The sequence below is a fragment of the Tenrec ecaudatus genome, chromosome 9 (genome assembly GCF_050624435.1).
Source record: "Tenrec ecaudatus isolate mTenEca1 chromosome 9, mTenEca1.hap1, whole genome shotgun sequence".
NCBI lineage: Eukaryota > Metazoa > Chordata > Mammalia > Afrosoricida > Tenrecidae > Tenrec > Tenrec ecaudatus.
This window is the reverse complement of record NC_134538.1, coordinates 144,518,977-144,543,589: the sequence shown is the minus strand read 5'-3', so window position 1 is coordinate 144,543,589 and position 24,613 is coordinate 144,518,977. Positions and strand designations below refer to the sequence as shown.

General features: G+C 40.3%; 1 protein-coding gene across 4 annotated transcripts in view; it reads left to right on the top strand.

The window, feature by feature from the left end:
* The first annotated feature begins 2,321 nt into the window (after positions 1-2,321).
* POT1 (protection of telomeres 1) overlaps positions 2,322-24,613 on the top strand; it is a 100,186-nt gene continuing 77,894 nt past the window's right edge. For 2 of the 4 annotated variants that reach the window (XM_075558622.1, XM_075558621.1), the window contains exons 1-4: positions 2,322-2,415; positions 3,163-3,344; positions 13,036-13,108; positions 17,266-17,357. In XM_075558622.1, the coding sequence (XP_075414737.1) occupies positions 3,222-3,344; positions 13,036-13,108; positions 17,266-17,357 (288 nt within the window). In that variant the 5' untranslated portion in view covers positions 2,322-2,415; positions 3,163-3,221. Of the gene's footprint in view, positions 2,416-3,162; positions 3,345-13,035; positions 13,109-17,265; positions 17,358-24,613 lie in introns of those variants that run through there. The other 2 variants (XM_075558623.1, XM_075558624.1) reach the window with 2 other exon arrangements.

The window sequence follows — 24,613 nt, the reverse complement described above, 5'->3', positions numbered from 1 at the left end:
GGGAGGGGAAAATGAGGAGCTGATACTAAGGGCTCAAGTAGAAAGAAAATCTTTGGAGAATGATGATGGCAACAAATGTACAAATATGCTTGACACAATGGATGTACGTACATATGGATGGATGGATTGTGATGAGTTGTACAAGCCCCCAGTAAAATGACTTAACAAAGAAAAAAAAGTGTTAATGAGAGGAAAACAAAAAATCAGAAATTATTGATTCATTTTCTTGGTTTTGGTTGTTTACTTATAATAACTATGTACTAAATCCTTATATTTAATTATAAAATGTTCCCTTATCTTTTGGTGCTTGTTTATTAGTTAATAGCATACTTTAACTTGCCTTACAATTTAACACTTTTACATTGCTAGTTTTATATCAAAGTACATTGCAATATCCTTTCAAAAATTGTAACTAGAGCAGTAATTGTTAGGCTTTGAGGCGCTTTTCTAGTCTGCTTCAAGAGGCATAGAAAAAGAGTAATGGAATGTTTTGGCATTAATAAGACTACAATGCCTTACCCAGTTGATTCAATCTCTTTGTTCACTTTCTTATTATCTTAAATTGTACTGTATATCCATGCTCAATTTTCCTGATTTGTGGAACAAGCTAATTGCTAATGCGTGGGCAGGTAGGATAGGCCCCGAAGCTGGATGGATCCCCAACTCTACCCCTAACTGGGAGATTGTGAAGAAGAAACAAGATTGGGAATTATTGGATATGTTGGAAGGATTGGGGTCCTAGAGAAATGGAGACAGACCAACCACCACAATTTTTTTAAAGCAGTCATGTCTGCATTTGTTAAGCTTCATTGCATAAGCATACTGTAGAATTTGGGCATTTATAGAAGAAAAATGGAAGGGCGAGCATTTAAACAGGCTCAGGAGATAAAGGTTAAGAGAAAAACTAGGAATATGTGCTTGCAAAATGAAAATGCTCTCTAAAATGGGTACATTTGAAAAGGATTCCATAACAGTAGAAAAGACATAATCTTTGTTATTTGGCAGGCGTTACAGAAAGTATAAGGGGTTATACAGAAATTATAAGTTAAAGAGAAAGTATAAGGGGTTTTGGAGCGTGGGGATAAAGATTGGAAGGTAGAGGGAGGAAAAGGAAAACAATTTTCAGCGGTTAGAAACCATCAACCTCTGTGTTCTCCAGAGACAGGGCTTTCTACTCCATCAAGGGTTGCAGACACAGAAACTCACAGGGGGAAGTTCTACCTTCTCCTGTAGGGTCTCTATAACATGGCACAGCCTCAGTGGCAGTTTGTTCTTTTCATTCTGCAAATATTCAGCACCTACAATGAGCTAACTGAGCCCTGACTACACAGGCCAAGTAAACCTTCTCAGGCTAGTGGAAGATGCGTTCAAATGCTCTTGGAAGGAACCACCCGAGAGGGAGAATTGAAAATCTGTTGAATGGATATATATGTATATGTATATATGTGTGTGTGTGTGTATATATATATATATGGGAGGGGGTATATATATATATATATGGGAGGGGGTAAGAGATTAGACTTTACTTAGCATGGCTAACACAGCAAATGCACAGCTACCAGGGACACATTGAACGTTTGCAAATGGATGGTGTAATTGAATGCTAGGGGTGAGGGAGGATAAAAAGAATGGGGTAACCCTGAATGCTTCCTACTGAGGGAATAAACATAACTGTTAAAACTCAGCATAACTGTCTCTTCCATAAACGTGTACCACTATCAGATATTTGGGTTTATTAGTCTTGGAAATGGTCTTTTTTCCCTTTGTTTCATTTTCTTATTATGATTTGACACTGAAGTAAAGCGGTAGGAAGCATAAATCAGACATTCGCAGTGATGTCACAATTAAGAACCTTATCAATTACACAGTACTATCACAGCCCTATATAGACCCATGAAAAGGTTAATCAATTCCATTTGAAAACAGTATTTCTCTGGGATGGAATTATACCAGCGTCTTAAAGCTGTTATGAAAGTCGTCATATAAAAGTGTTATTAACATTGTAAAACCTGGGGATGAAAGCGGTACTTTGGGGGTGGGGCGAGAACTGAAGGATGGATAAACGAACAGTCTCCTCCAAGGGCGCTTCCGGTCTCAAGGGTCGAACCCCGCCGGGGTTCGGGGAAGCTTTTCATCGGTTCTGGGAGTTAGGAATGGCACAGGAAATCCCGGTCCGCCGAGAAGCACCTCCCTCCCGAGCCGGGCGGGATGACAGAGGCGGGGCGAGGCAAGAATACTGGGCGCTCGCGACCAGACTGGGCGGGGCCTGCCGCGGCGGTCGGAGGACGCATGCGTGGGAGCCGGGCCGCCAGCGTGCGTGTGACGTCACGCGCGCGCCAACCTAAACGCTTCCGGGTTTCTAAGCGCGGGAATTCGCGTGCAAGGGGCTTCGGAGTTGCTTGCATGGATGTTCAGGTGAGCTGAGCTTAGATTACAGAGAAATTCATTTAGTTCAGACAAAAAGTACACGGAGTCGGTGTAGGAACCCTCCTCACGAGGCTTTATCGTGAGCTTGCTGTGTACGTTAGCTTCTTGTTTGGTATTTTAGGAGGCGCTGACGTGAGCACGCCCTTTGTCGTCACGGGAGATGTGCACATATCACTTGAAATCTTCACCACCTAGAGAGGTTGAAGAAATAAGGTTGGAGTGCGTCGTACGAGCTACATCAGCTTGTTCGTTATTTCTTTTAGTCAGAGGAGTGACGGGAGTCTCTAGTGACAAGCTTCTGGTGCCGAACCCGGGGACACACTATAACAGCTGCCCAGCGAATTGAAAAAAACGAAAAGCACCGTTCAAATTCTCCCCAGCCAGCTTTCGTTTTCACATTTTGGAGCACGGTGGTAAAGCCATGTTCTAGTGACATTTTTCTGACATCTTCAAACTTGATTGTAGTTCTTTTTTTAAAAATAAAAACATTTTATTAGGGGCTCATACAACTCTTATCACAAACTTGATTGTAGTTCTAATGTAAATATTAAAGCTATATAGAAAAGGGTTGCTTTCGACGTCTTGGGAGCATTCCCGTATCAATCCATGTAAATATAAAATTATTCACAACCCTCCCCAACACGGTGATAGTTTACTTATAGGACAGCCAAAGAAAGTTGCTTTGTGTAAATGACCATATATTGATGGAAACACTGGTCTTTGTGTCTTAAGCAGCAAGTGCCCCGCTCCTGTAATTGAAACTCATCCGGATCACACAGTGAAGCAGAAGTGCTATGCCCCTTGAATTAATAAAGGAAGTCAACGGGGTACCAGATATCCAGCTGCTAAGTAAACTGCAAAAAGTAGATTTCCGATCCCTACAATCTGGTTGTGATTATAGCAAGAAGTATATCCAGGTAAGCATGTCCATGATTCTTACTTTTGTTTTTTTTAACTTTTAAGATGAATGATACTCTTTATGATGAATTTGATTTTATCTTGTTAAAGTGGGGACTGTTTTGGGAATGGCTTTGCTTGCATCATAACATTTGGGGCTGAAGCTGTTGATGTAGTATGAATCATTCAGCATTCAGTTAGCAAACATAGGTGAGATCTCCTCCCTCACCAACAATTGTGAATTGGTCAAGGTTTCCAGAGCAAATCGGTTTCCATTTCACAGTTCATACACATTGTTTCATGTCATGTCATGGATTGCTAGCACCACAGTGAAACATCCCTTATCCCCCCTTCCTCCTGGTGTTTCCTTTTCCTCTTTTCCTAACCCTTTTGAACTCTGACCATAGGCAAATGCTGCCCTTTTGACCTCAAGTGGTTGATTATTCCAAAGTGTGCATGTCTCACTAGTGTTTTTGTTCCCCTTATGTTGTTGTTAGCTGCTGTAAAGTGGGTTCTGAATCATAGCAGCCCTGTGTGCAATAGAATGAAACACGGCCTGGTACCATGCCCTCCTCACAATCGTTAATGTTTGAGCTTTGTTGCAACCATTACGTCAGTCTCACTCATTGAGGCTTCGTGTTTTTTGCTGACCCTCTGCCGACATGGTGTCCTTTACAGGAACTGGTTCCCTTTATACACTTGTGTACTGTTTGGTGCTCTGTAAGGTTTTCAGAACCTATTATCTCCGAAGAGGACTGCCTATTCCTTCTGTGTAGTCTGTAAACTCTGCTGACACCCATTGACTTGGGGGATCCTAGGGAGAGACCAGTTCCTGGAAAAGTCACTGCTTGGCAAAGTAAAGGATCCGCAACAAAGAAGGACCCTTGACCAGATGAATGGCCACAGTGGGATCAAAACAATTGTGAGGATGGCTCAGGACAAGGAAGTATTTCCTTCTCTTGTGTACGTAGGGTTTTGAATTTTGCGCTGCGTTTTTCTCTTACTCTATCTAGGACCTCCTAATGTGATCCATTTGAGAGCAGTTGGTTTTGGTAGCTAGGCACCATCTGGTTCTTCTGCTCTCAGAGTCTTGGAGACTGGTGTTTGCATGGTCCCTTAGTCCATTGGACTAATTGCCCATAAATTGAATTTGTATGTGTTACACTGAAATAAGTGTTTGAAGTATTCATCAGAGATGAATTAATGTAGTCCCTGAACACAAAGTGATCACGTTCTTGAAGGGTTCGACAGATTGCTTCAGCTCTAATTCTAATTGATACAGGCAGTATTAACACTGTGATATGTGAACATTTAGGAAAGAACTCAGTTCTCAAAGGTCAGGAAAGTTGAGCAGCAACTTAAACTAAGAAGGGATTGTATCTTCCTTTTGAGTAAGAGTAGGCCTTTTAAACATATTATTGGTAAGTTACCTGTAAACTGTTGGGCCCTTCCCAGAATTTAAGCAAGAGGAAGACATGATTCACACCAAAATCAAAATTGGTCTGCCTCCTGGATGACGAGTATTGATGAGGGCAAGGCTAGAGGAAGCATACACAGTTTCGAGTCAGTTGCAATGAACTGCATGAAAGTTGATGCTAGTCTGAACTGGTAACAGCATGATGGGAAGGAAACATTAAAGCTAATAATGTAATAGTGATAATAGTCCAAACTAACACATATTGAACTCTTTCCATGTGTGAAGTCGTATTTTAAGTGCTTGGACTGTTAACCCCAAGGTTGGTGGTTCAAACCTACCAGCCACTGTAGGGGAGGAATACTAGGCTGTCTGTTCCTATAAAGATTTACAAAGTCTTGAAAACCCTCTATAGGGTTGCTCTGAGGTGAATCTTTACAGAGGATGAGGATATGGAGTAAGGCTAAGAGATTACGAACTCTCATAGCTAAGTAGTAGAGCTGGGGTTCGAATCTAGATGACCTGTTCCAGAGGTAAGAAGATAAAGTGAGAATCAACACGTCTTGGAGAACAATTAGGTATGAAGAGCAAAGACACTATCAGGCTTCTAATTAAAAAAAAGGAGCTGATACCAAGAGCACAAGTAGAAAGAAAATGCTTTGAAAATGAAGATGGCAACATATGCACAAATGTGATTGGTACAATTGGTGTATGGATTGGTATAAGAGCCCTCAATAAAAGGATTTTTTTAAAACAAATAAATAAAATGAAGTGGTCAGACAATTTCCATGGATCTAATTCCTGGTCATCTTGAAGAAGACAGTAAGCGATGCCCATTCAGGGAGAAATAGAAGGACTCAGTATTAGACAATGCCATGAGCTATGATAAAAATTGGCTAGCAAAGTGCTGTAGTTTTCCACCAGATGATTAGGGTCAGGCTCATTGTGGGGTTGGCTTCCCTCTGACCCCTATCCTAGGGTTCGTTGATAGAGGAATTCTGATCTACACTTATAAACTTCCAAGTTTCTGTTGTAGGCAAGAGGCTTTGAGGCAAAGGGGCTTGGGGGCTGTGATCAGAACAAGGAGGAAAGATTCTCTGACAAGGAGAAAGGGCTGGAAAAGAGATTCCCCATTCCTAGCCTTTTAGAGAATTTTCTGAGCCCAAGGCCTCAGCTTAGGCCACCTGGAAGGGAATTTTAAGGGCAGACCTTCCAGCTGACATGCTTGAGGGGTGTTTGGTGCTATTCAAATGAGCCTTGGTGGCATAGTAGTTATGTGTTGGGCTGTGATCTGAAAAGGTCAGCAGTTTGAAACCACAAACAGTTCCTTGGGAGAATGGGTGCTGTGCTATTGTGAACAGTTACAGTCTGGGAAACCCACAGGAAGGTCGTTATGAGTCAGCATTGACTTAATGGCTGTGAGTTTGGTTTTGAGTTTTGGTAGTATTCGAATGATAATATCCAATGGGCAAATGAATTTAGGAGTCTGGATTTCAAAAGGTCTATTCCTCCAGGAGATTTGGGCTAAATGATAGAGTGTTATTGAAAGAAGTTCTATGAATAGACAGTGACATGGCTTAGGAAGAAGTAGAGGAAATTGGGAAAGAATAGGGCTTTGAGTACCTGGATTAAAGTTTGAAGGCATGACTAATGCCAACTCATAGATTGCCATCTGCTAGGCACTTTCGTGTGTGTGTGTGTGTGTGTGTGTGTGTGTGTGTGTGTGTGTAAAATCCTCAGAAGAACCCTATAAAGCCAAACCACGTTCTTTGCTGTCAAGTCAATTGTGACTTACTGTGACCTTCGAGGACAGACTAGAACTGCCCCATAGCGTTTCTGAGGCTGACGTTGCAGTTAGCGGGTCTATCTACACCTCCAGGGGTTCTTGACCTTATCTGTCAGCACTGTTTATGTTGCGGAAAAAATATTTGCAAAGAATAAGTCATTGGTCTTGAAAAATTCTATCAAGTGATGTCTGGCATCATTTCTACCATGAATACTCTATGTTCCAACCAACTCTTCTTTGTTTCCAACTTTCACATTCAAATCACCAATAATTACTAATGAACCTTGATTATATGTTGCATCAATTTTAATACAAGTTGGTAGAAATCTTCAGTTTTTTTCATCTTTGGTTATAGTGGTGAATGTGTAAATATGATTTGGTACCAAAGACCTCTTTAAAGTGTTACACAGCAAGGATTTCACTTTGAGGACTCAACCCATGGTCTTTTCAGTCACTGTGCATGCACACAAAAACTAAGCAGTGAATAAAGAAAAAGAATTGATGCTATTGAATTATGGTTGAATATGCCATGGACTGCCAGAGGAGTGAACAAATTTGTTTTGGGAGACGTAGAGCCAGAATACTCCTTATAAGGAAGGATTCTAAGACTTTATTTCATGTAGTTTAAGTCCTCTGATCAGGGGAGACAAGGCCTTGGAAGAGAACATCTTGTTTTGGTACAGCAGAGGATCATCAAAAACCAGGAGGACCCGTAACAACATCAATTGACACAGTGGCTACAACAATGGACTCAAACACAGCACTACTTGTGAGGATGTGCTTCCTCCATGTGGGCTTGTTTCTTCTCTGCTAGATGGCTGCTTGTTTAACGTCATGCCTTTAAGACCAGATGCTATATCTTATAACAGCCGGTCAGCCTCAGCTTTCTTTACCACTTTACTTACGTACCCATTTTGTCTTCAGCGATTGTGCCGAGAGGGTGAGCATCACAGAATGTCAGGTTGTTAGAACAAAGTGTTCTTGCATTGAGGGAGGACTTGAACAGAGGCCCAAAGTCCCTCCACTTCCTTAATGTTGTACCTTATAAATATATGTACACAGGCTAATACCTCTATTTTTATGAATTAATGTAATTGTATTTATGTAATTGTATTTATGAATTAATTGTAATTGTAATTACATATGTACTTATTTATACCTCTATCCATAGCTTTGCTTCCTATTTCTTTCCTCTGTTTCCGTTTACCTTCTTCCTGCCCCACCATCATGCTCACCCTTCTGCCTTTTAGTAATTCCTCTCAGCTAGATTGCTGTTGCTCCAACACCACCAGGATCTCTATGTCCTCCTCCTTATTGATTTTAATTCCCTAGTTGTTCCCTTGTCTATGGCGTTGTTTGCTCACCACTCCCTTCTCACTGCCTCCTCCCCACAAGTCCCTCCAGAACTGTTGGCTCTGTTGCTTTCTCCTCAGGCTTGCTTCCTGTGCCTATCTTATATAGGTAGGCAAACCAACAATAACAGAGACAAAACAAAAGATTGAATAAAAAGAAGGGGGGAACTGATCGCAATGATCAACACAAAACCCTGCCCCGGGGGTTGAGCAACAGAAACCATGGGTGAAGGGAGACAGGGTTGGTGTAAGATATGAAAATAACAATAATTTATAATTAATCAAGGTGTCATGAGGTGGGAGGGAGGGAAAAAAGAGGAGCTGATACCAAGGCCTGAAATAGAAAGTAAATGTTTAGAAAATAATGATGGCAACATACGTACAAATGTGCTTGATTCAATTGGTGTATGGATTGTTATAAGAGCTGTAAGAGCCCCCAGTAAAGTGATCTTTTAATAACAAATAAATAAATTAATTATTGTGAGGATGACTTAGGGCTGGGCACTGTTTCATTATATTGTTCCTTGGGTCATCATGAACAACAATAACATATTAGTGTAACATTTTCTTTTTGCTTTTTATTAGGACAGTAGACCCTTGAACTCTGTGGGGCTTGAGGTGCCTTCCTCACATACTAGTGTAATTTACAGTTGGCCCAGGAGCACCAGGGATTTTTTTTCCCTGTTACTATGACAGTAAGCCCAAGTGTTGCCAAGAATGCTCACCAGAGATGATTCGTGCCACATGGTGTTTTAAACTCTACTTGTAACATTTGAGCTCACCATCATGGCATAGGAGACAGACAGTCCATGGATAGGTGGTACTGTGTTTATTATAGTAAACTTTTTTACTATAAGTGAGCATGGTTCATATCCAGTAGGATTAAAACTAAGCAATATCTTTTAGTCATGTCTCATTCACAATTCTTATTTTAAATATTAACTAAATATATTCTTTCTGTTCCTTTACATAATGAATCATCTTTTAAAAATTTTTGAACTCTTACATATACTTACATACCGTCTTAGTTACCTAGTGCTGCTGTAACAGAAATACCACAACTAGATGGACTGAACCAACATAAATTTGCTTTCTTACAGATTAGGAAACTAGAAGTGTGGATTTCAGCGCTAGCTCCAGGTGATGCAACTTAGCTAGGGAAACACCCTTTCTCAGGTGACAGCCCCACATCCCTCCTGGGGAATGATTACTTCATCACCTAACTGCCAAAGTGGTGGCTATCATGGGTCAACCTAACTGACACAAATTCTGGGGGACACCATTCAATCTATGACAGGTGCTCTATTTTAACAAAAGATCTGTCTTATTTATGTTTCTCTATTAATGCATTTTAATTTTGAAGGTTGATCTAGAATTTATAATGGTAACTTTTTAAGTAGGCTACTGTTCATTCTAATGCTTACTTGCTTTTTATTATTTGATGAAAGTAATTTCTATAAAGTGAAACAATATTTTTATGATTCTTACTTTTAGTGTGCCATTCAACAAGTTTTGACATATGTCAAACATGCAGGGATTCTGGTGGCATAGTAGTTACAAGTTGGGCTGCTGATCACAAGGTCAGCAGTTTGAAACCCCACAGGAGAAAGGTGGGGTTTTCTACTCCCATAAAGAGATACAGCCTCAGAAAACCACAGGGGCAGTTCAAGCCTGTCCTGTAGGCTTGCTATGAGTCAGCATCGACTGAAAGGCAGTGAGTTTGTTTTTTTATGAACATGTGCACCAGCAACTATAATCAAACTATAGAATAGCCCTAGACTAGTGGTTCTCAACCTTCCTAAATGCTGTGACCCTTTCATGTGGTGGTGAACCCCCAACCATAAAATAATTTTTGTTGCTACTTCATGACTGTAATTTTGCTACTGTTATGAATTGGGCCACCCCTGTGAAAGGGCCGTTTGACCCCCCGCCCCAAAGGGAGTCACAACCCACAGGTTGAGAACCGCTGCCCTAGACTTAGACTGTTCCACTCCCCTTAAATTCCTAGTGGCAGGCAGTGACTTAATCCTTTTGTACCCATACTTTAGGTATTCAAGAAAGCTGTGCTAATGATTACGTCATACAGTATACAGCATTCTAAGCATGGCTCTCTGCCTAAACTGAGTGCACTTGAGGTCACTTTAGGCTGCTGTGTTCCTTCATGGAGCATTCCTGTTTGTTTGTGACTTCAGTGCCGGGGAGGATGTAACAGCACGCTCATCCCTTCACCAGTGTTGGGATAATTGTCTTTCTTGCCAGTTATGTGATGATAAGCAAGATATAACACTCATGTATAGGCTTTTATGTGAACAAATATTTTCATTTCAGTGGGGGGAAATGTTATTTGGCCACTATTTCTTAAATAGCAGTTCATAATGCAGCTCCAAGTTTGGCCTGGCTGATTTCAGTAGCTTAAGCTGGCAAAAAGACAAGCCGCACAAATGGATTTAGGTAGCCTTTTTTTAATAGTGCAGGAGGCAACATGAGCTTCATGCTTGCCTGCCTCCTAGTTGCTTCCCCAAGGCCCTTGGGAATGGGCCCAAGTGGATACAGGCCACAAAAAGATTAGTGTTACAGCTGAGGCACATTCAGCTTAGCTAACCACCGATATCTGTCCATCCTGGTTATTTGGTGTAGCTATAACAAATCTGTCAAGGGATGGCTTTTACAAACAGAAGTTCTTTTCACAGTTTGGACACTCGGTGGGGATCCAGTGGGGCATCTTCTCAATTTGTTCTGCTAGGTTTGGGACTTGGCTTGGTGTAGAACTAATGAAATTATGTATATCAATTCTTGCCACTTCCCCATCCCCTCTTTCTTTCTCTGGCTTGGTTCTGGCAGTTTTTTTCCATGCTACTCCATCAGTATTCTAAATAATCTGACCCCCAGCCTTGCTCCATCTGTGCTGGGCAGTGCTTAACCAGGCGGTGGTCAGTAGGATACAAGTGGCAGTATTGATATCAGCTGTGGGCCTCCCCCCAGGAATTCTGGATGCCCATTAACCACCAGGCTCTGCCTCGAAATGCCACCAGGTGACATTCCCCTCCGATTTCTGCTCTGCTCTTTCCTGTCTTGCCCCAAAGGGATAATCCAGATAATCTGCGCAGACTTTACCTTGGCCTGCAAGCAGGAAATCTGGTAAATTCTGTTACTACTTATAACTCTGGCTTGTGTGTACAGGCTGACCTGAATGCCTTCAGTGCTGAGATCGTGACATTGATTAAAGGCAGGGGCAGAATTCATTACTGTTTCTGAACGAAACAACTCCCATAGGAGCTAAATCTGAGGAATGATCTATTCTACATTTTTTTAAATAACTCCCTGAATGTTTTTTTATAACTATTGCATGCAAAGCATTGCTTCTGTGTTTCATTTCTGCCTTTCACAAAGGAATACAGTTCTGATGACATGCGAGGGGCCCCTAGTAACAGACTAACACTGTTGGAGACCTCTTTAGGAAGGACGTGGTCAGTCAGGCAACATAGGTTGACTGCATTTCTATTGTGCTCCTTAATGCTGGTCAGACTTAGCCCCACTCCCTCTAATCTCACCCCCCATGTCAGTCCTGGTTATTTAAGCCAGTCCTGGTTTTCGGTGAACTATGCCTTAGACTGCTACTACAAGGTCTGCAGTTTGAACCCACCAGCTGCTCTGTGGGAGAAAGATGAGGCTTTCTGTCCTCCTAAGAAAGCCCAGCACAGTTCAACTCTGCCCTTTAGTGTTGCTAGGAGTTGGAATTGACTTGGTGGGTTTTGGGGCCACTGTCCGACCCTGGCTTTTCCAGCTTGTTCAGTTTACAAGGTGTGAAGGACCTTGGGAGGAAGTCTACATACAGGGAGCAGGAGGCAGACCGGTCTGCTTGCTGCCTCAGCCCGGGAATGGCGGGCTCACTTTCAAAGCAGCCTTTGTGAGAGCAGCACCAGGACTCTTCCTTTGGGAAGAGAGGAAGGACCCTGGAGTAATTCCAGAAGACAGCAATGGACCCAGGGGTGGAGAGTTCCACCCCTAGGTTTTGGGGTTCCTTCCTCAAGTGGCAGGGTCCTCCCCCTAAGCACCTTGAGTTTTTGTTCTACCTCCACCGGCAGAAAATCAGTGTCACCTTTCAGTGTTATGTTTCCCACTCTTCTCTTGCTCACACCTGTCTTCCACTGGGATCAAGTGCAACAGGTATGGCGGCATTTACTTCAGGTTGAACTTGATTAAAGCAGGAATTGAATTTGTTGTGGCTCTCTTGAATATCTTCCTGTCTTCAACATTGAGTTGATCTTCGTGGTTCCGTGTGCCCTCCGTTTGGTGATGGTGGCGGTGGCGGCGGTGGTTGTGGCTGAAAGCCTTCGGTCTCGTGTAGGACAGGGAGGACTGAAGTAGATGGATTTGTTCCTGGAGGAGTGCAGGCTTTCTCTAGGTCTTCTTGTGGTGCTTCGAGTTAATCTAGCCAGTCCTTGAGTTGGGTTTGGAGTTAGGTAGGGCTGTGGCACAGTAACAAAGCATTCGACTGTTAACCAAAAGTTGGAATATTAATGTGGGACCTATGTACTCTAGGACCTATTTATAGGCTTTCTAAATAAATTAGTGTTCTATGTGAAAGTTTTCAGAGCTCCCAATAATATATTCACTCATGTAAAAATTATCCAGATTAAACCTTTCATTTTATGTGAGACTGATTAAATGGCCTTTTCAAAGCTGACAGCAGGTTAGTTGCAGAAGTAAATCCAAAATGTACTCGTGTTTTAGTCTGTCTCTTTACCTATTATGTCCAAATTTAGATGATCATATTTTACTTGTTCAAGTTTCTTACTAGATTTTCATTTCCGTGTAGGGACAAACTCTTTAGTAGATGACAACATTACACATTAAAGTGAGACTAGGAAAAGTTGATCTAGTTCACCTTCATCTGTGATAGTTCTTAACTAATAGGATTGTTTGAGAAATTAAGTTATGAGTCTAAATTAAAATATCTTTAGGCTGATTTTTTTTTAGAAAAACGAATTCAGTACTATCTAAGTCAGTACTATTTCATCTTAAAAATTGCTGAATACAGTCCTTTTCCTTGAACTAGGAAACTGAATTGCCTGAAAGTAGTCTAAATTTTCCTATTATCTTGGCATCTTAACAGACTCTTTTGGCTTTTCTATGTAACTCTTTTTCTCTCATTTCAGGGAAAACTTTCACTTATCTCTCCTTTAACTTATCGGGAAAATGGAACAGCTATTTTGAGAATTGGACTGCAAGGTACATACGAGCAACTGTATTTCTGCCTAGCTTTTTGCCTGTGATTTATAAATGACAACTCATGTAAATGAGGGGCATCAAGAATTCGTAGATAATGAAATTAGAAATATATTCCTTTCCTCATGTATACATGTTCATACATATTTAATAAACAACATACTAGTACTCTTTATAGACTTAAAATAGTATCTATTAAATATGTATGTATATGTATGTGTGAGTATATATAAGGGGACTGAGCCCTGGTGTTACTATCAGTGAGAATTGAACTGGTGATTCAGACCACCAGCTGCTCCTCAGAGAAAGATGAGGCTATCTGTGCCCATAAAGATTTGCAGCCAATGGCGTTATGTAGGTTGCTATGATGTAAAGACAACTCCCTGGATTGGCAAAATAATAGCGACAGTAAGCTCCAATTTATCGCCAATTATGAAGATGGTGTAGGACTGGGCAGTGTTTTTTGTTCTGTTGTATGTAGTTTCGAGAGTTAGAACCAACTGAACAGCACCTACTGACAGAAACAAAACTCTAGGTCAGTGGTTCTCAACCTGTGGGTCGTGACCTTTGCACAGGAGTCACCGGATTCATAACAGTAGCAAAATGACAGTTATGAAGTAGCAACGAAAATAATGTTATGGTGGGGGGGGGGTCACCACAACATGAGGAACTCCATAAAAGGGGGACATGAGGAAGGTTGAGAACCATTGCTGTAGGTGCTAGGGGCACAGCAATAACTGAAGTGAAGTCCTTTCTTACATGGAGCTTCCATCTTGGGGAACAAAGAAATTATATAAGTAATTACATAAAATGACTGGGCAGAAATAAGTATGACAATTAGTAAAGGAAGCCAAGGCAATAGAGAGTAAACCGGTTCTCATCAAGTTGACTCCGACTCAGATCACCTCCTGTGTTGCAGAATAGAAGTGCATTCCCTGGGTTTTCAGTGTTGGGGTCTTCGGGTGGTAGATTGCCTGCCCTTTCTTTCTAGATAGCTCTGAGTGGATTCGAGCTGCCAGGTTCTCAGTTGGTAGTGCCACCTAGGGTGTTGGTCGGGAGTAAAGGTATTACAGATAATTCGTTCTCTGAGTAGATCCGAGTGTAACTGCATTTACCCTGGTGACGCTATTAGGGAAGCGCTGGACGCTGACCAGAGGTAGGTGATTCACAGCACCAGCCTTTCTGAAGGAGAAAGGCGAGGCTGTGTGCTCTCGGGATGTTCAGCCTCGGGGCCCCATCTAGGGGCTCTCTGAGTTAGAGTCTACTTACTGGTAGTGGTTGTAGGTATTTTCAGGTCAAACATCGAGTTACTCAGAGAGAGGATCTTTGTTTTCTTTATTACAGTTTGTTTGAAAGTTTTCAAAGCACATTTGTTTTCTATTTAATAATTCATATGAGGGGGCTTCAGAAAGCTTGTGATCAAGTTGATTGAGAGATAATACACTTTTTCAACCATTTTTCTGAAGCCCTGTCGTACACAACACTTGGCCGTGTGACATGGATTGCAGGCCTCGCATTGTAACCAGTCTGCCTAATTCCTTCCTGTGCTTTCTGTTTCCATTCTTCATCCTTTTCTGTCTCTTGCTGTATTTTAAGCCTTGTTCATTGACAGATGCTACCATATTAGTCTCCTGTGGTTGAATTGCTACTTGCATAACTGTGCATCTTTATAGAAACCAATCTTTTTCTTGCCAAGTGGCTTGTGGTTTTGAACCTCTGGCCTTACTGTTTGCACCCCAATGCTTAACCTCCTGCACCACTGTGTTAGGTTGGATTTTCTAGCGACACTTGTGTGTGTTTAGGGAAGAACTTTATATCAAGAAATAATCTACATCAAGAAGGCATCCCACCCTGTATCAACTTAAGTCCATGGATCTGATGGCAGCTGGATTCCTCTTCCGTCTCACAGCTGCAGGCTGATGGTGCCGAAAGGTGAAGAAGGATGCAGGAAGATGACAGGTCACTGGGTACAGAGTCCTGTGGGCAGTCCATGTAGGGCTGCTCCTGGAGACAGGCAGAGTCCCAGAGAGCAGGAAGGTAAAGGGCTGGGGAATGTTTCTCTTATAAAAGGGCTACACTTCTCCGGCGGCATCCTCAAGCTAAGCTCAAAGGTTGGACTTCGCCCCCGCCACACACACGCACAAGTGTAAATTGACATAAAATATAATTCCCACAACCACTGGTATAAATCCCTATTTAATCTATTGTTTCTTTAAAAAGGTCTTATAGCTTTCATTGTATTGATTTGTATATACTTTTAAGAAGCCTTGGTGGAGTAGTGGTTACAAGTTGGGCAAGGATGCGCACATCCAGCATTTAGAAAGCAGCTGCAGGGCCGCTGGAGGATGTCTGGTCTTCCTACTCTGGACAGTTACAGTGTTGGAAACCACAGGGGTGCTGTGAGACCGCATTGCTCCGGGGCAGTGGGGTTTTGTTTGGGCTTGCTAATTCATTCCACAGTGTTTTGTGCTCGTTGTTTCAAGGGCTAATACTTGTTTCATTTCTAATTCCCAGTTGTTTGTTGCTAGAACATAGAAATACAATTGAATTTTATGTGTTGAACTTGTGTCCTATGTCGTTGCTAAATTTTCTTATTGGTTCTTGCACTTTTCATAAATTACTTAAAATTTCTGCACGGACCACACCACCATCTATGGCCGTTTGCTTCACTTTTTCCGATTTCTAAGTCTTTCATCTCTTCATCTTTAATAACTACATGCGATAGAACCTGAATTACTGTGTTGAATCTTACTTTGCATGACTGCCATTTGAGGGATGCATGTGATCATTGCGTAATCATTTGTAGTTTTTGTTTTGTAAATTTAGATTTTTAAACTGACTTTATATTTCCTTGTAATAGTGGACGTGCTTTAGTGCTGGATTCTAGATTTCAAATTATATTTTTTCTATTGGTGATTGTTAGTGCAGGTTCTTTGTCATCTAATGTTGTCATGAAGACTTTATAGGGACAAATGATGTCCTTTTCTCGTGTCATCTTAGTAAAGAACCAGTGTCATGTTACAGACCCAGCTATCTGTAAGTGTAACAACAAAAATGACTGGAGGAATCAGGAGTGAAGCATATAGGGTAACTGTAAATTACAAAAATGAGAGTTTCATAAAAATGAATTACTTTAGGGGTGTTCTTTTATGTACTTCTAAATTGGATTTATTTTTTGATAAACATAGAAAAATAAACAGTAGGTGATGATCATTATGTGACATGAGAAATTTGTGTAATACTCTTGTTGAAAGTTGTTGCCCACAGGGAAGCCAGGGCGAATGATCCCCTCAGGCCCAGTGGTGCGAGGGCGATCCTGGGAGGACACAGGGAGGGTGGGTTAGAAGGGAAACAATTTCAAGGATCTGCATGTGACCTCCTCCCTGGGGGACAGACAACAGAAAAGTGGGGGAAGGGAGACGTGGGACAGAGCAGGATATGACAAAATAATAATTTATAAATTATCAAGGGTTCTTGAGGGAGGGGAAAAAATGAGGACCTGATGCCAGGGGCTTGGGTAGAGGGCAAAAGTTTTGAGAATGATGAGGGCAATGAATGCACAAATGTGCTTTACACAATTGATGTATGTATGGATTTTGATAGGAGTTGTATGAGCCCCTAATAAAATGATTTTTAAAAAAAGAGGAGCTGATACCAAGGGCTCAAGTAGGAAGCAAATGTTTTGAGAATGATGATGGCAACAAATGTACAAATATGCTTGATACATGGATGTATATATAGATTGTGATAAGAGTTGTACGAGCCCCCAATAAAATGATTTTTAAAAAAGAGGAGCTGATACCAAGGGCTCAAATGGAATGGAATGATGGCAACATGTGTACAAATATGCTTGATACAATTGATGTTTGATTGTTATAAGAGCTATAAGAGCCCCCAATAAAATGATTTAAAAAAAAAAAAGAAAGTTGTTACCATGTTGGTCTGTACCATTTTGGTCTGAATGGTTAGCAGTCTGTACATTATTTTGACAATGCTTTAAAGTATTATAGTAAGTGAAAAGTGAATGGTAAATGTTTTGTGATCTTTCCTTATAGTTAAATTTTAAAGAAGCTATCGTTTTATAATACAGATGTCGGCAAACGTGTGTATTAACTCACTGCGTACTAAAAAGTGCTTGTTTTCTCTGCTTTCCTTTCTAGAAGAAGAACATTCAAGTTCAGAGATCAGCACCATCATTGTGCTGTTTTTTGGAAAGCTAGCAAAGGATTGTGCAGACGTTTTGTATAAAGGGGTAAAATATTAATTATTGTTTATGAAGTCGATTTAGAGTTCTGTTGATGACGATGATTCCCTATACACTTGTAGGGATGTTAAAGTGGTCATTATAAAGCAATATTGTTAAAATTACATCAGTTTTAAGAGGTCATGAAAATGGAATCATTAGTATAAAAAGGAATCTCCTTTTGTTTTGCTTCATTTTTGATACTCTATAGAAGTTCTTACCACCGTGTCATAGAATATGAGCGTCCTCTTGGATCGTACATCTCTGTAGCCGAACTGTCCACTCTGACTTTTTGTTAGCATGTACGTGTCCTGAATGCCTGCTGTCCAGCTTGGTATCTACTCATCCTGGGTCCCAGCAGAGTAGTAAGTTCGGTATGAGGGTGCTAACCACAGGCTAGCAGTGTGAAGCTACCAGCCTTCCTGTTCCTAGAAAGATTTATAGCCTCGGGAACCTGCTGAGGCAGTTCTACTCTGCTGTGTGGAGGGGGTGTGTGCGTGTGTGTGCGTGGGTCTTCATACTTTCAGAGTAGCTAGTGTCTCAGAGCAACGGATTTTCAATTGTATTTCATTTTCATTTAAACCAAGTCCATAGTGTACTGAGCATTCCATCTCTAGGTGTTAGCCAATTTGGTGTATGACCGTGAAGATTCTTTCTGTGTGTGCATTAAGGTACTTTTTTTAAAAGACTCATATGGCACCTTTGGCATTAACTGGAGATCCTGCAGATGGTTGCAACAGTAGATTTTGTAGTAACTAATATTAACATATTTTTCATATTTTGTTGAGTCAGCAGAAATTCTCCAAGTAAGTTATTGAAAGTTAGATCTTCAAAACCAATGCTGCTGCAGAAACATTAGCTATTTGGCTTCACTTCCTTTTGATTTATGTGTGTATCCAACAAGTAAATGACATAAAGAAAACAAAAATCTGCTTTTCGCAAAATCACACAGTCAAATGAGATTGTTCTGTGTTTCTCGTTCCATGTGCACTCATTGGGCCTGGGTAAACATTTATTAAGAACTGACATTTTCCTAGACTCGGGGCTAGGCTCTGGAGAAACCAGAATGAGCAAGACACAGTGCTTGGCCTTACGGAGCTTGCCATCTCTAGTCTAGTGGGAAATTACGTAATAGGGGAACTGTAATGGAGTTATAATAGCAGCATCAATAAACTGTGAATCTGCCCGGAGTATTTCGGAAGTATAACACACTGTAGACAACTGTGTTTTTCAGTTCTAAAAGTTATTATGGAAAATTTCAACCATATGTAGAAACCCTGAGAAATGTAGAATAGATCTCCATAGATCTGGTTTTTACATTTATCAATATAGACTGGTCTCCGTGAGTCACCTCTGATTCCTGTCAGTCCCACGTATGTCAGACTAGCACTCTGCTCTGTAGGGTTTACCTTGGCTGAGTTTGGAGAAGTAGATCACCAGACCTTTCTTCCAGGTAGATTTCAACTTCCAATTTTTTGGTAGCTGCTAAGCATGTTAACTACTTCCCAGGGATCCCTATCAGTATTTAAGTTATCCACATATAGGCTTGTTTATATTATTATTTTTTTATATCTGTTTCATCATTTACTTGCCTTCCTGCCACCAATGATTTGGAGTCAAATGCTGGGAATTATATGGTTTAAAAATATGGAAAGTTTACTATGTGAAAGATTCTTCAATTATACATCCATGTATATGGGTCTACATATTCATAAATCCCACAGTGCTGTTTATACTATCTAATATTGATACCATTTTTTTAAATATGTGAAATAGCTAGTGGATTCAAAGGAGCCCTGGTTGTATAGTGGGTAATTGGTTAGCTACTAACCCAAAGGTTGGGGATCCGAACCCATCAGCTGCCCTGTGGGAGAAAGAGGTGGCATCCAGCAGTCTCCTTCCACAAAAATTTACAGCATTGGAAACTCTGTGGCACAGTTCCACTGTCTTCCCAGGTGACTAGAGGCAAAATTGCAGAGATGCTGTATGTCAGAATCCACTCAATAACAGTGGTTTTAGTATAGCATGTGCGAAATGTTCATTTGACGTTCTGAAATACATTATGTGGGAAATTGAAACCAGCCACTTTGAGGAGAAAAAGTCAGATTGGTATATCCTAAAATATATTTACTTCCCTAAAGATACATGTTTTCTAAAGCATTAATTTTGTTTCTTAAATTACATTAAAGAAACCTGGCAGATTGCTGATGGAGTAAGAAATGCAAATTATAGTGAAATGTTTACTTAAAAGTTAAATTACAAGGGCTCAAGTAGAAAAAATGTTTTGAAAATAATAATTTGTACATTGAACATGTGTGCAAATGTGCTTGATACAATTGATGTATGGGTTATTATAAGAGCTGTGCGGGCCCCCAATAAGATGATCTTTAAACAACAAAAAAAGTTAAATTGCAGAATCTCTTCTGTTGTTCTTGCTTGTTGTGTTCACATAATCACAGGCACAAGGATGGTGCAGTGATGTATTGAACCTCGTTTTCTCAGATCAGATATTTATAGTTCTCAAAGTCTTTTAGCAAATCAAGCTTGAACCCTGTCACAGACCTTTTACATTTCTTCTCTCAGTTTACCCACTTCTAAAGGTCAATAGAAACCCAAATCTGTTGGCCATGGAGGCAATTTCAACTTGTAGCGACCCTCTAGGACAGAGTAGAACTACTCGAAGGTTTCCCCAGACGATGGCTCTTTGTGGAAGGAGGTAGCCTCTTCTCCCTAAAGAGTGGCTGGTGGGCGCAGACTGCGGACTTTTCGTTTAGCAGCTAAGCATGTTAACACTGTGCCTGCCAGGGCTCCGGACAAACAGTGCTCTGAAGAAACAAAGGTGGTGGAAGAGAGAGCGCACGTGAGAATGAAAAGAGGAGGGAGGCTAACATGGTAAAGACAGACTGAAGGGATGACATGGAACAGTGAGTGGAACTGATCAAGTGACCTTTTAGATGCTGGAGTAAGAGTAGCAAAAAGCAGCAAGCTACAGGCACAGCTAGGGGACCAGCGTGCCTAACTCCTGCGGAGATGACACTAGCCGGGGGATGGTTGTGGCAAGTAGGGGTGAGAACAGTCTGCTTTTTGGATTCTCCAAATGAGAGTCTCCTCTGTGCATTTGCTAGCTGGAGAGCCCTTGTAGCCCACTGTTGGATGCTGACCCCAGGTCAGCTCAGTGCTTCAAGACTGCCTGATGTAGGTTGGAATGGACTTGATGGCAGTGGGTTTTATAAGTTTATATAAATGTGTACATCTTTTCTTTTAATCATTCTTCAAGATATCTGTGAATGAGAAGAACTACTTTTGAAGAGTAGAACTTTGATTATATATTAGTATATCACTGAATTAATTATAAAGTAATTAACTATGGACCTCATTGTACATAAATATGAGGGATTTTCCAGAATTTATGTGGAAAATGCATAATACAGAAAAGTATATGCATGAATGTCAATTTTGAGAGCTATCAAATTATTAGTTGGGCTGTTAACTGCAAGGTCAACAGTTCAAAATCACTAGCTGCTTCAAGCAAGAAAGAAGAGGCTTTCTACTCCGGTCAGAAGTTCCAGTCTCAGACACTCAGAAGCAGTCTGGCCTGTTGTCTGGGGCCACGAGGAGTCAGAGCCCCGTGAGGGCAGGGGGTTGTGAGACTGACAGTGGCTGAGCAGGATCTGCTCCGAGACACTGAGAGGAGAAACAACAGCATGGAACGAGCCCCGAGTAGAGTAACGTGAATTCTGTTATAGTTGAAGCAAGAACAAACAAACGTCACACAGATGGTGTAGCCCAGGTGAAAAAAGAGTGATTAATGTCTCATGAAATGCTTGTGGGCCAAGGCCCCAAAGAAATCAGCAGTTTACAAACGGCTTGGCTAAGGTTCATTTGAAGAAAAAGAAAATCAAGCAGTATGGAAGGGTGTGATCTGAAAAGTAAAGGGCACCCTCTGAATCTTTCCTCCCAGCCCCGTTTTCACATGAAATACTGCTGTTTTCTGTTGTTGTTTAATGTCCTTCCAGCTTATGTCTGTGTATGTGTTCGTTATGTACATGTGTGTAGGCTCTATAGGACACAGTGCATAGGCATGTGTAGGTTTATATGTGTACTCTGTGTATACGCAAAGTATATAGTATGTGTAGATGTCATATTCTGGGGGTTTTCTCCCACATGACCTCATACTAGCTGTCAGTTTTTGTAAGGTACTTTAATTTCACTTGTGAAATATATTTTTAACATATTAGAGGAAAGGTTTAAAAATAAATACATACTATTGAATACTATAAATTTATTTGCTTATAGTTTAGATTTTCATCTCCAGCTTTCTTTTAAGATTTTCATATTTATTGGAAACGAGAAATAGTATAAAAGGTTTTTAAGAAATAATTAGCCAGACATGTACAAAACATGTGCTCACGTTAGGTACTAGCATTTCACCTGGCATATGAAAGACATTTTTCTGCTATTGAAATAAATTTTAAATAGGTACTCATTAAAACACAATAGAGTTCTACCAGCTAATTAGTACTTGTTGGATAATGAGGATCTTAATGATAAGGCAGTGTTGTCTCTTTTAAAAATATAATAGAAAACTGAGGACACAATTTATTTTAAATTCTTTCTGGGTTTAAAATCCACCAATTTTGATCATTTAAAGCTTTTATTAGGCTCTTTCTTTTAAAGTTTCTATAGCATCAGGTTTAAAGATTGTAACCCAAAGGGATAGCATTTTACTTAAATTGAACCATTTAGACATTGCAGTATAACAAACAAACATCTTTCTTCATGGTCACCTGTGTACTTATCATTAGCTCAGTATTTGAGCATACTGGTAAAAAGGATTTTAAGACACTAAGGTGAATTATAACAAAATTTTTATTGTACTCTGTTAGTCTGATATATTTTACATGTAAACATGCTCCAGTTGAACCTCCCACTATTGGAGGAATTTTATCATTTTCATCTTTCATTTAAACTGCTTTAACATTTATTGTGTAAATATAAAATATGAGTATTCTTCCAAAGACTTTAGAAATTAAAATATTATATTTGTCATAAAACTCAAAATTACATTTCTTTGTATATTTTCCCCACTTTGATTAACTGTGAACGAGTAGAATAGAGCAGAGCTTGGATTTTAGATGTTGGAAGCTCTAGAATATTATCTTGGCCTATAACTAATTAGCTATGTTGGGCCGTAGACCTTTCATTTATCTTCTCTGATCCTTTTTTTCTTATCTGAAAACATGAAAGTATTACTTGATCTCTAAGGTACTACTCAGTTCTGAAATACTAAGTTTCAGTAAACTAAATTTTGTAGCAATTTATAGTTCATTGACAATTTCATGAAAATTATGAAAGAGAGCATTCCAGAGCAGTTAATTATGCTCATATGAAACTATACATACATCACCAGGCAGTCAGTCCAGCAGAATGAGGGGAACTGCATGGTTTAAAATCAGGAAAAATGTGCATCAGTGTTACATCTTTCACCAGGCTTGCTCAATCTGTATAAGGCACAAATAATCCAAGAAACTGGACTATTTGAAGAACAAGGCATCAGGATATAGGACGACTCATTAGCAATCTGAGGTATGGAGAAAGTAACTTAGTCGAATGACTAAACCTTGCTTGCTGAAAGTGAAGAGAGCGTAAACCACTTACTAATGTCAAAGACTACTTACTGCCTTCAGAGTGGGTAAACCTCAATCTAAAGAAAACAAAGATCCTCACAATTGAACCAAGAAGCAACATCATGATAAACAGAGAAAAGACTGACGTTGTCAAGGGTCTCATTTTACTGAAATCAACAGTGTTCATGGGAGGAACCGTCAAAAACCGTATATATTGTACGCATCTGCCAAGAAAGGCCTCTTTAAAGTGTTAAAAAACACCAAAAAAACAGAATCTCATTTGGAGGACTGAGGTTTCCCTTACACAACCCATGGGTTCTCAACGGGTTCATTTGCATGTGAAAGCTGGACAATGAGTAAGGACCACTGCAGAGGAATTGACACATTTGGATTACGGTGTTGGTGGACAATATTGAATGTACATCATGGACTGCCAGACAAATGAGCTGATCTGTGTTGGAAGCAGTACAATCAGAATGCTTTATAGATGAAGATGGCTAGACTTTGTTTCACATACTTTGGACATATTATCAGGAGAGTCTGTCCTTGGAGAAATACAGCATGCTGAGTAAAGTCGATGGCCAGTTAAAAGACAAACCAATCCTTAAACACCTTTAAAGAGATGGATTGGCACAATGGCTCAGACGCAACCATTGCTGTGACGGCCCAGGACCAGGCAGTCTTTCATTCCTGTTGTACATAAGGTTGTTATAAATTGAAACTGAGTCCATGGCCTCTAACAACAGCCCTGACATTGACCTAAGAAACTTGTTCATTTAGTTGTCTTCTTACTTGTTGAATTCATTTTCTGGGTTCTCTGCCAAGAACTGTCAGATCCACTGCTGCATCTTCAACTCTCCAGGAGTCAGAAGAAAACAGATTAGGCAGGAAAGTCACAAAGTGTAGGCCTCGTGAAGGAGGCTGGACATGGGCTCATGTAGTGACTTACCCGTAGAAGAATTTACATTTGTTCGGTTAACATTCCATTCAAATAGATTTATGTCCATGGTTTTATATGATCCACTTGATGCAGATTACCCTTCAAATACATTTATTTTATAATAATTAAGACACATTTTCTGTCAATCATTAGGCCATATCCTGAATGTACAGGTTTCATCCTGTAGCTTCTCATTTTTAACAGTATTTTGAAATATGATAGCATCGTAAATACAGTCAGATAGGTCAGTTGTTCATGATTCTGTGCCCCTTCTGGTTATTGAGTACAGCAATGTGAGGAATTTTGATAGGCGGTATTAAAAGCTAAGAAATCAATGTACTTGTCTTATGACTTACCTTTGGTTTTTCTGGTATTTGACTTATTTCAGCAGAGATTGTGATCTTTATTATGAAATATTAACATCTAGAAGCGGTGTTTGTTAATATGCCATAAGTTATATATATCTGGTTTTGTACTTTTACATTTTAAGTCAATTGCTGGTATTTTTAACGAGCATGTTTTTATGTCAGGAAGATCTGCATTTAATTCATTTGTTTCAGCTGAGATTCCTTTGCAGTAGAATTTTGTTGAACAGCAAATTGCAAAATGAAAATGGCTCCCTCTTGGTAGGGCACTACTACAGGGTGGTACTGACAAAATATGGAAATGGCCCATTTACTGATATTTGAGCATTCAAG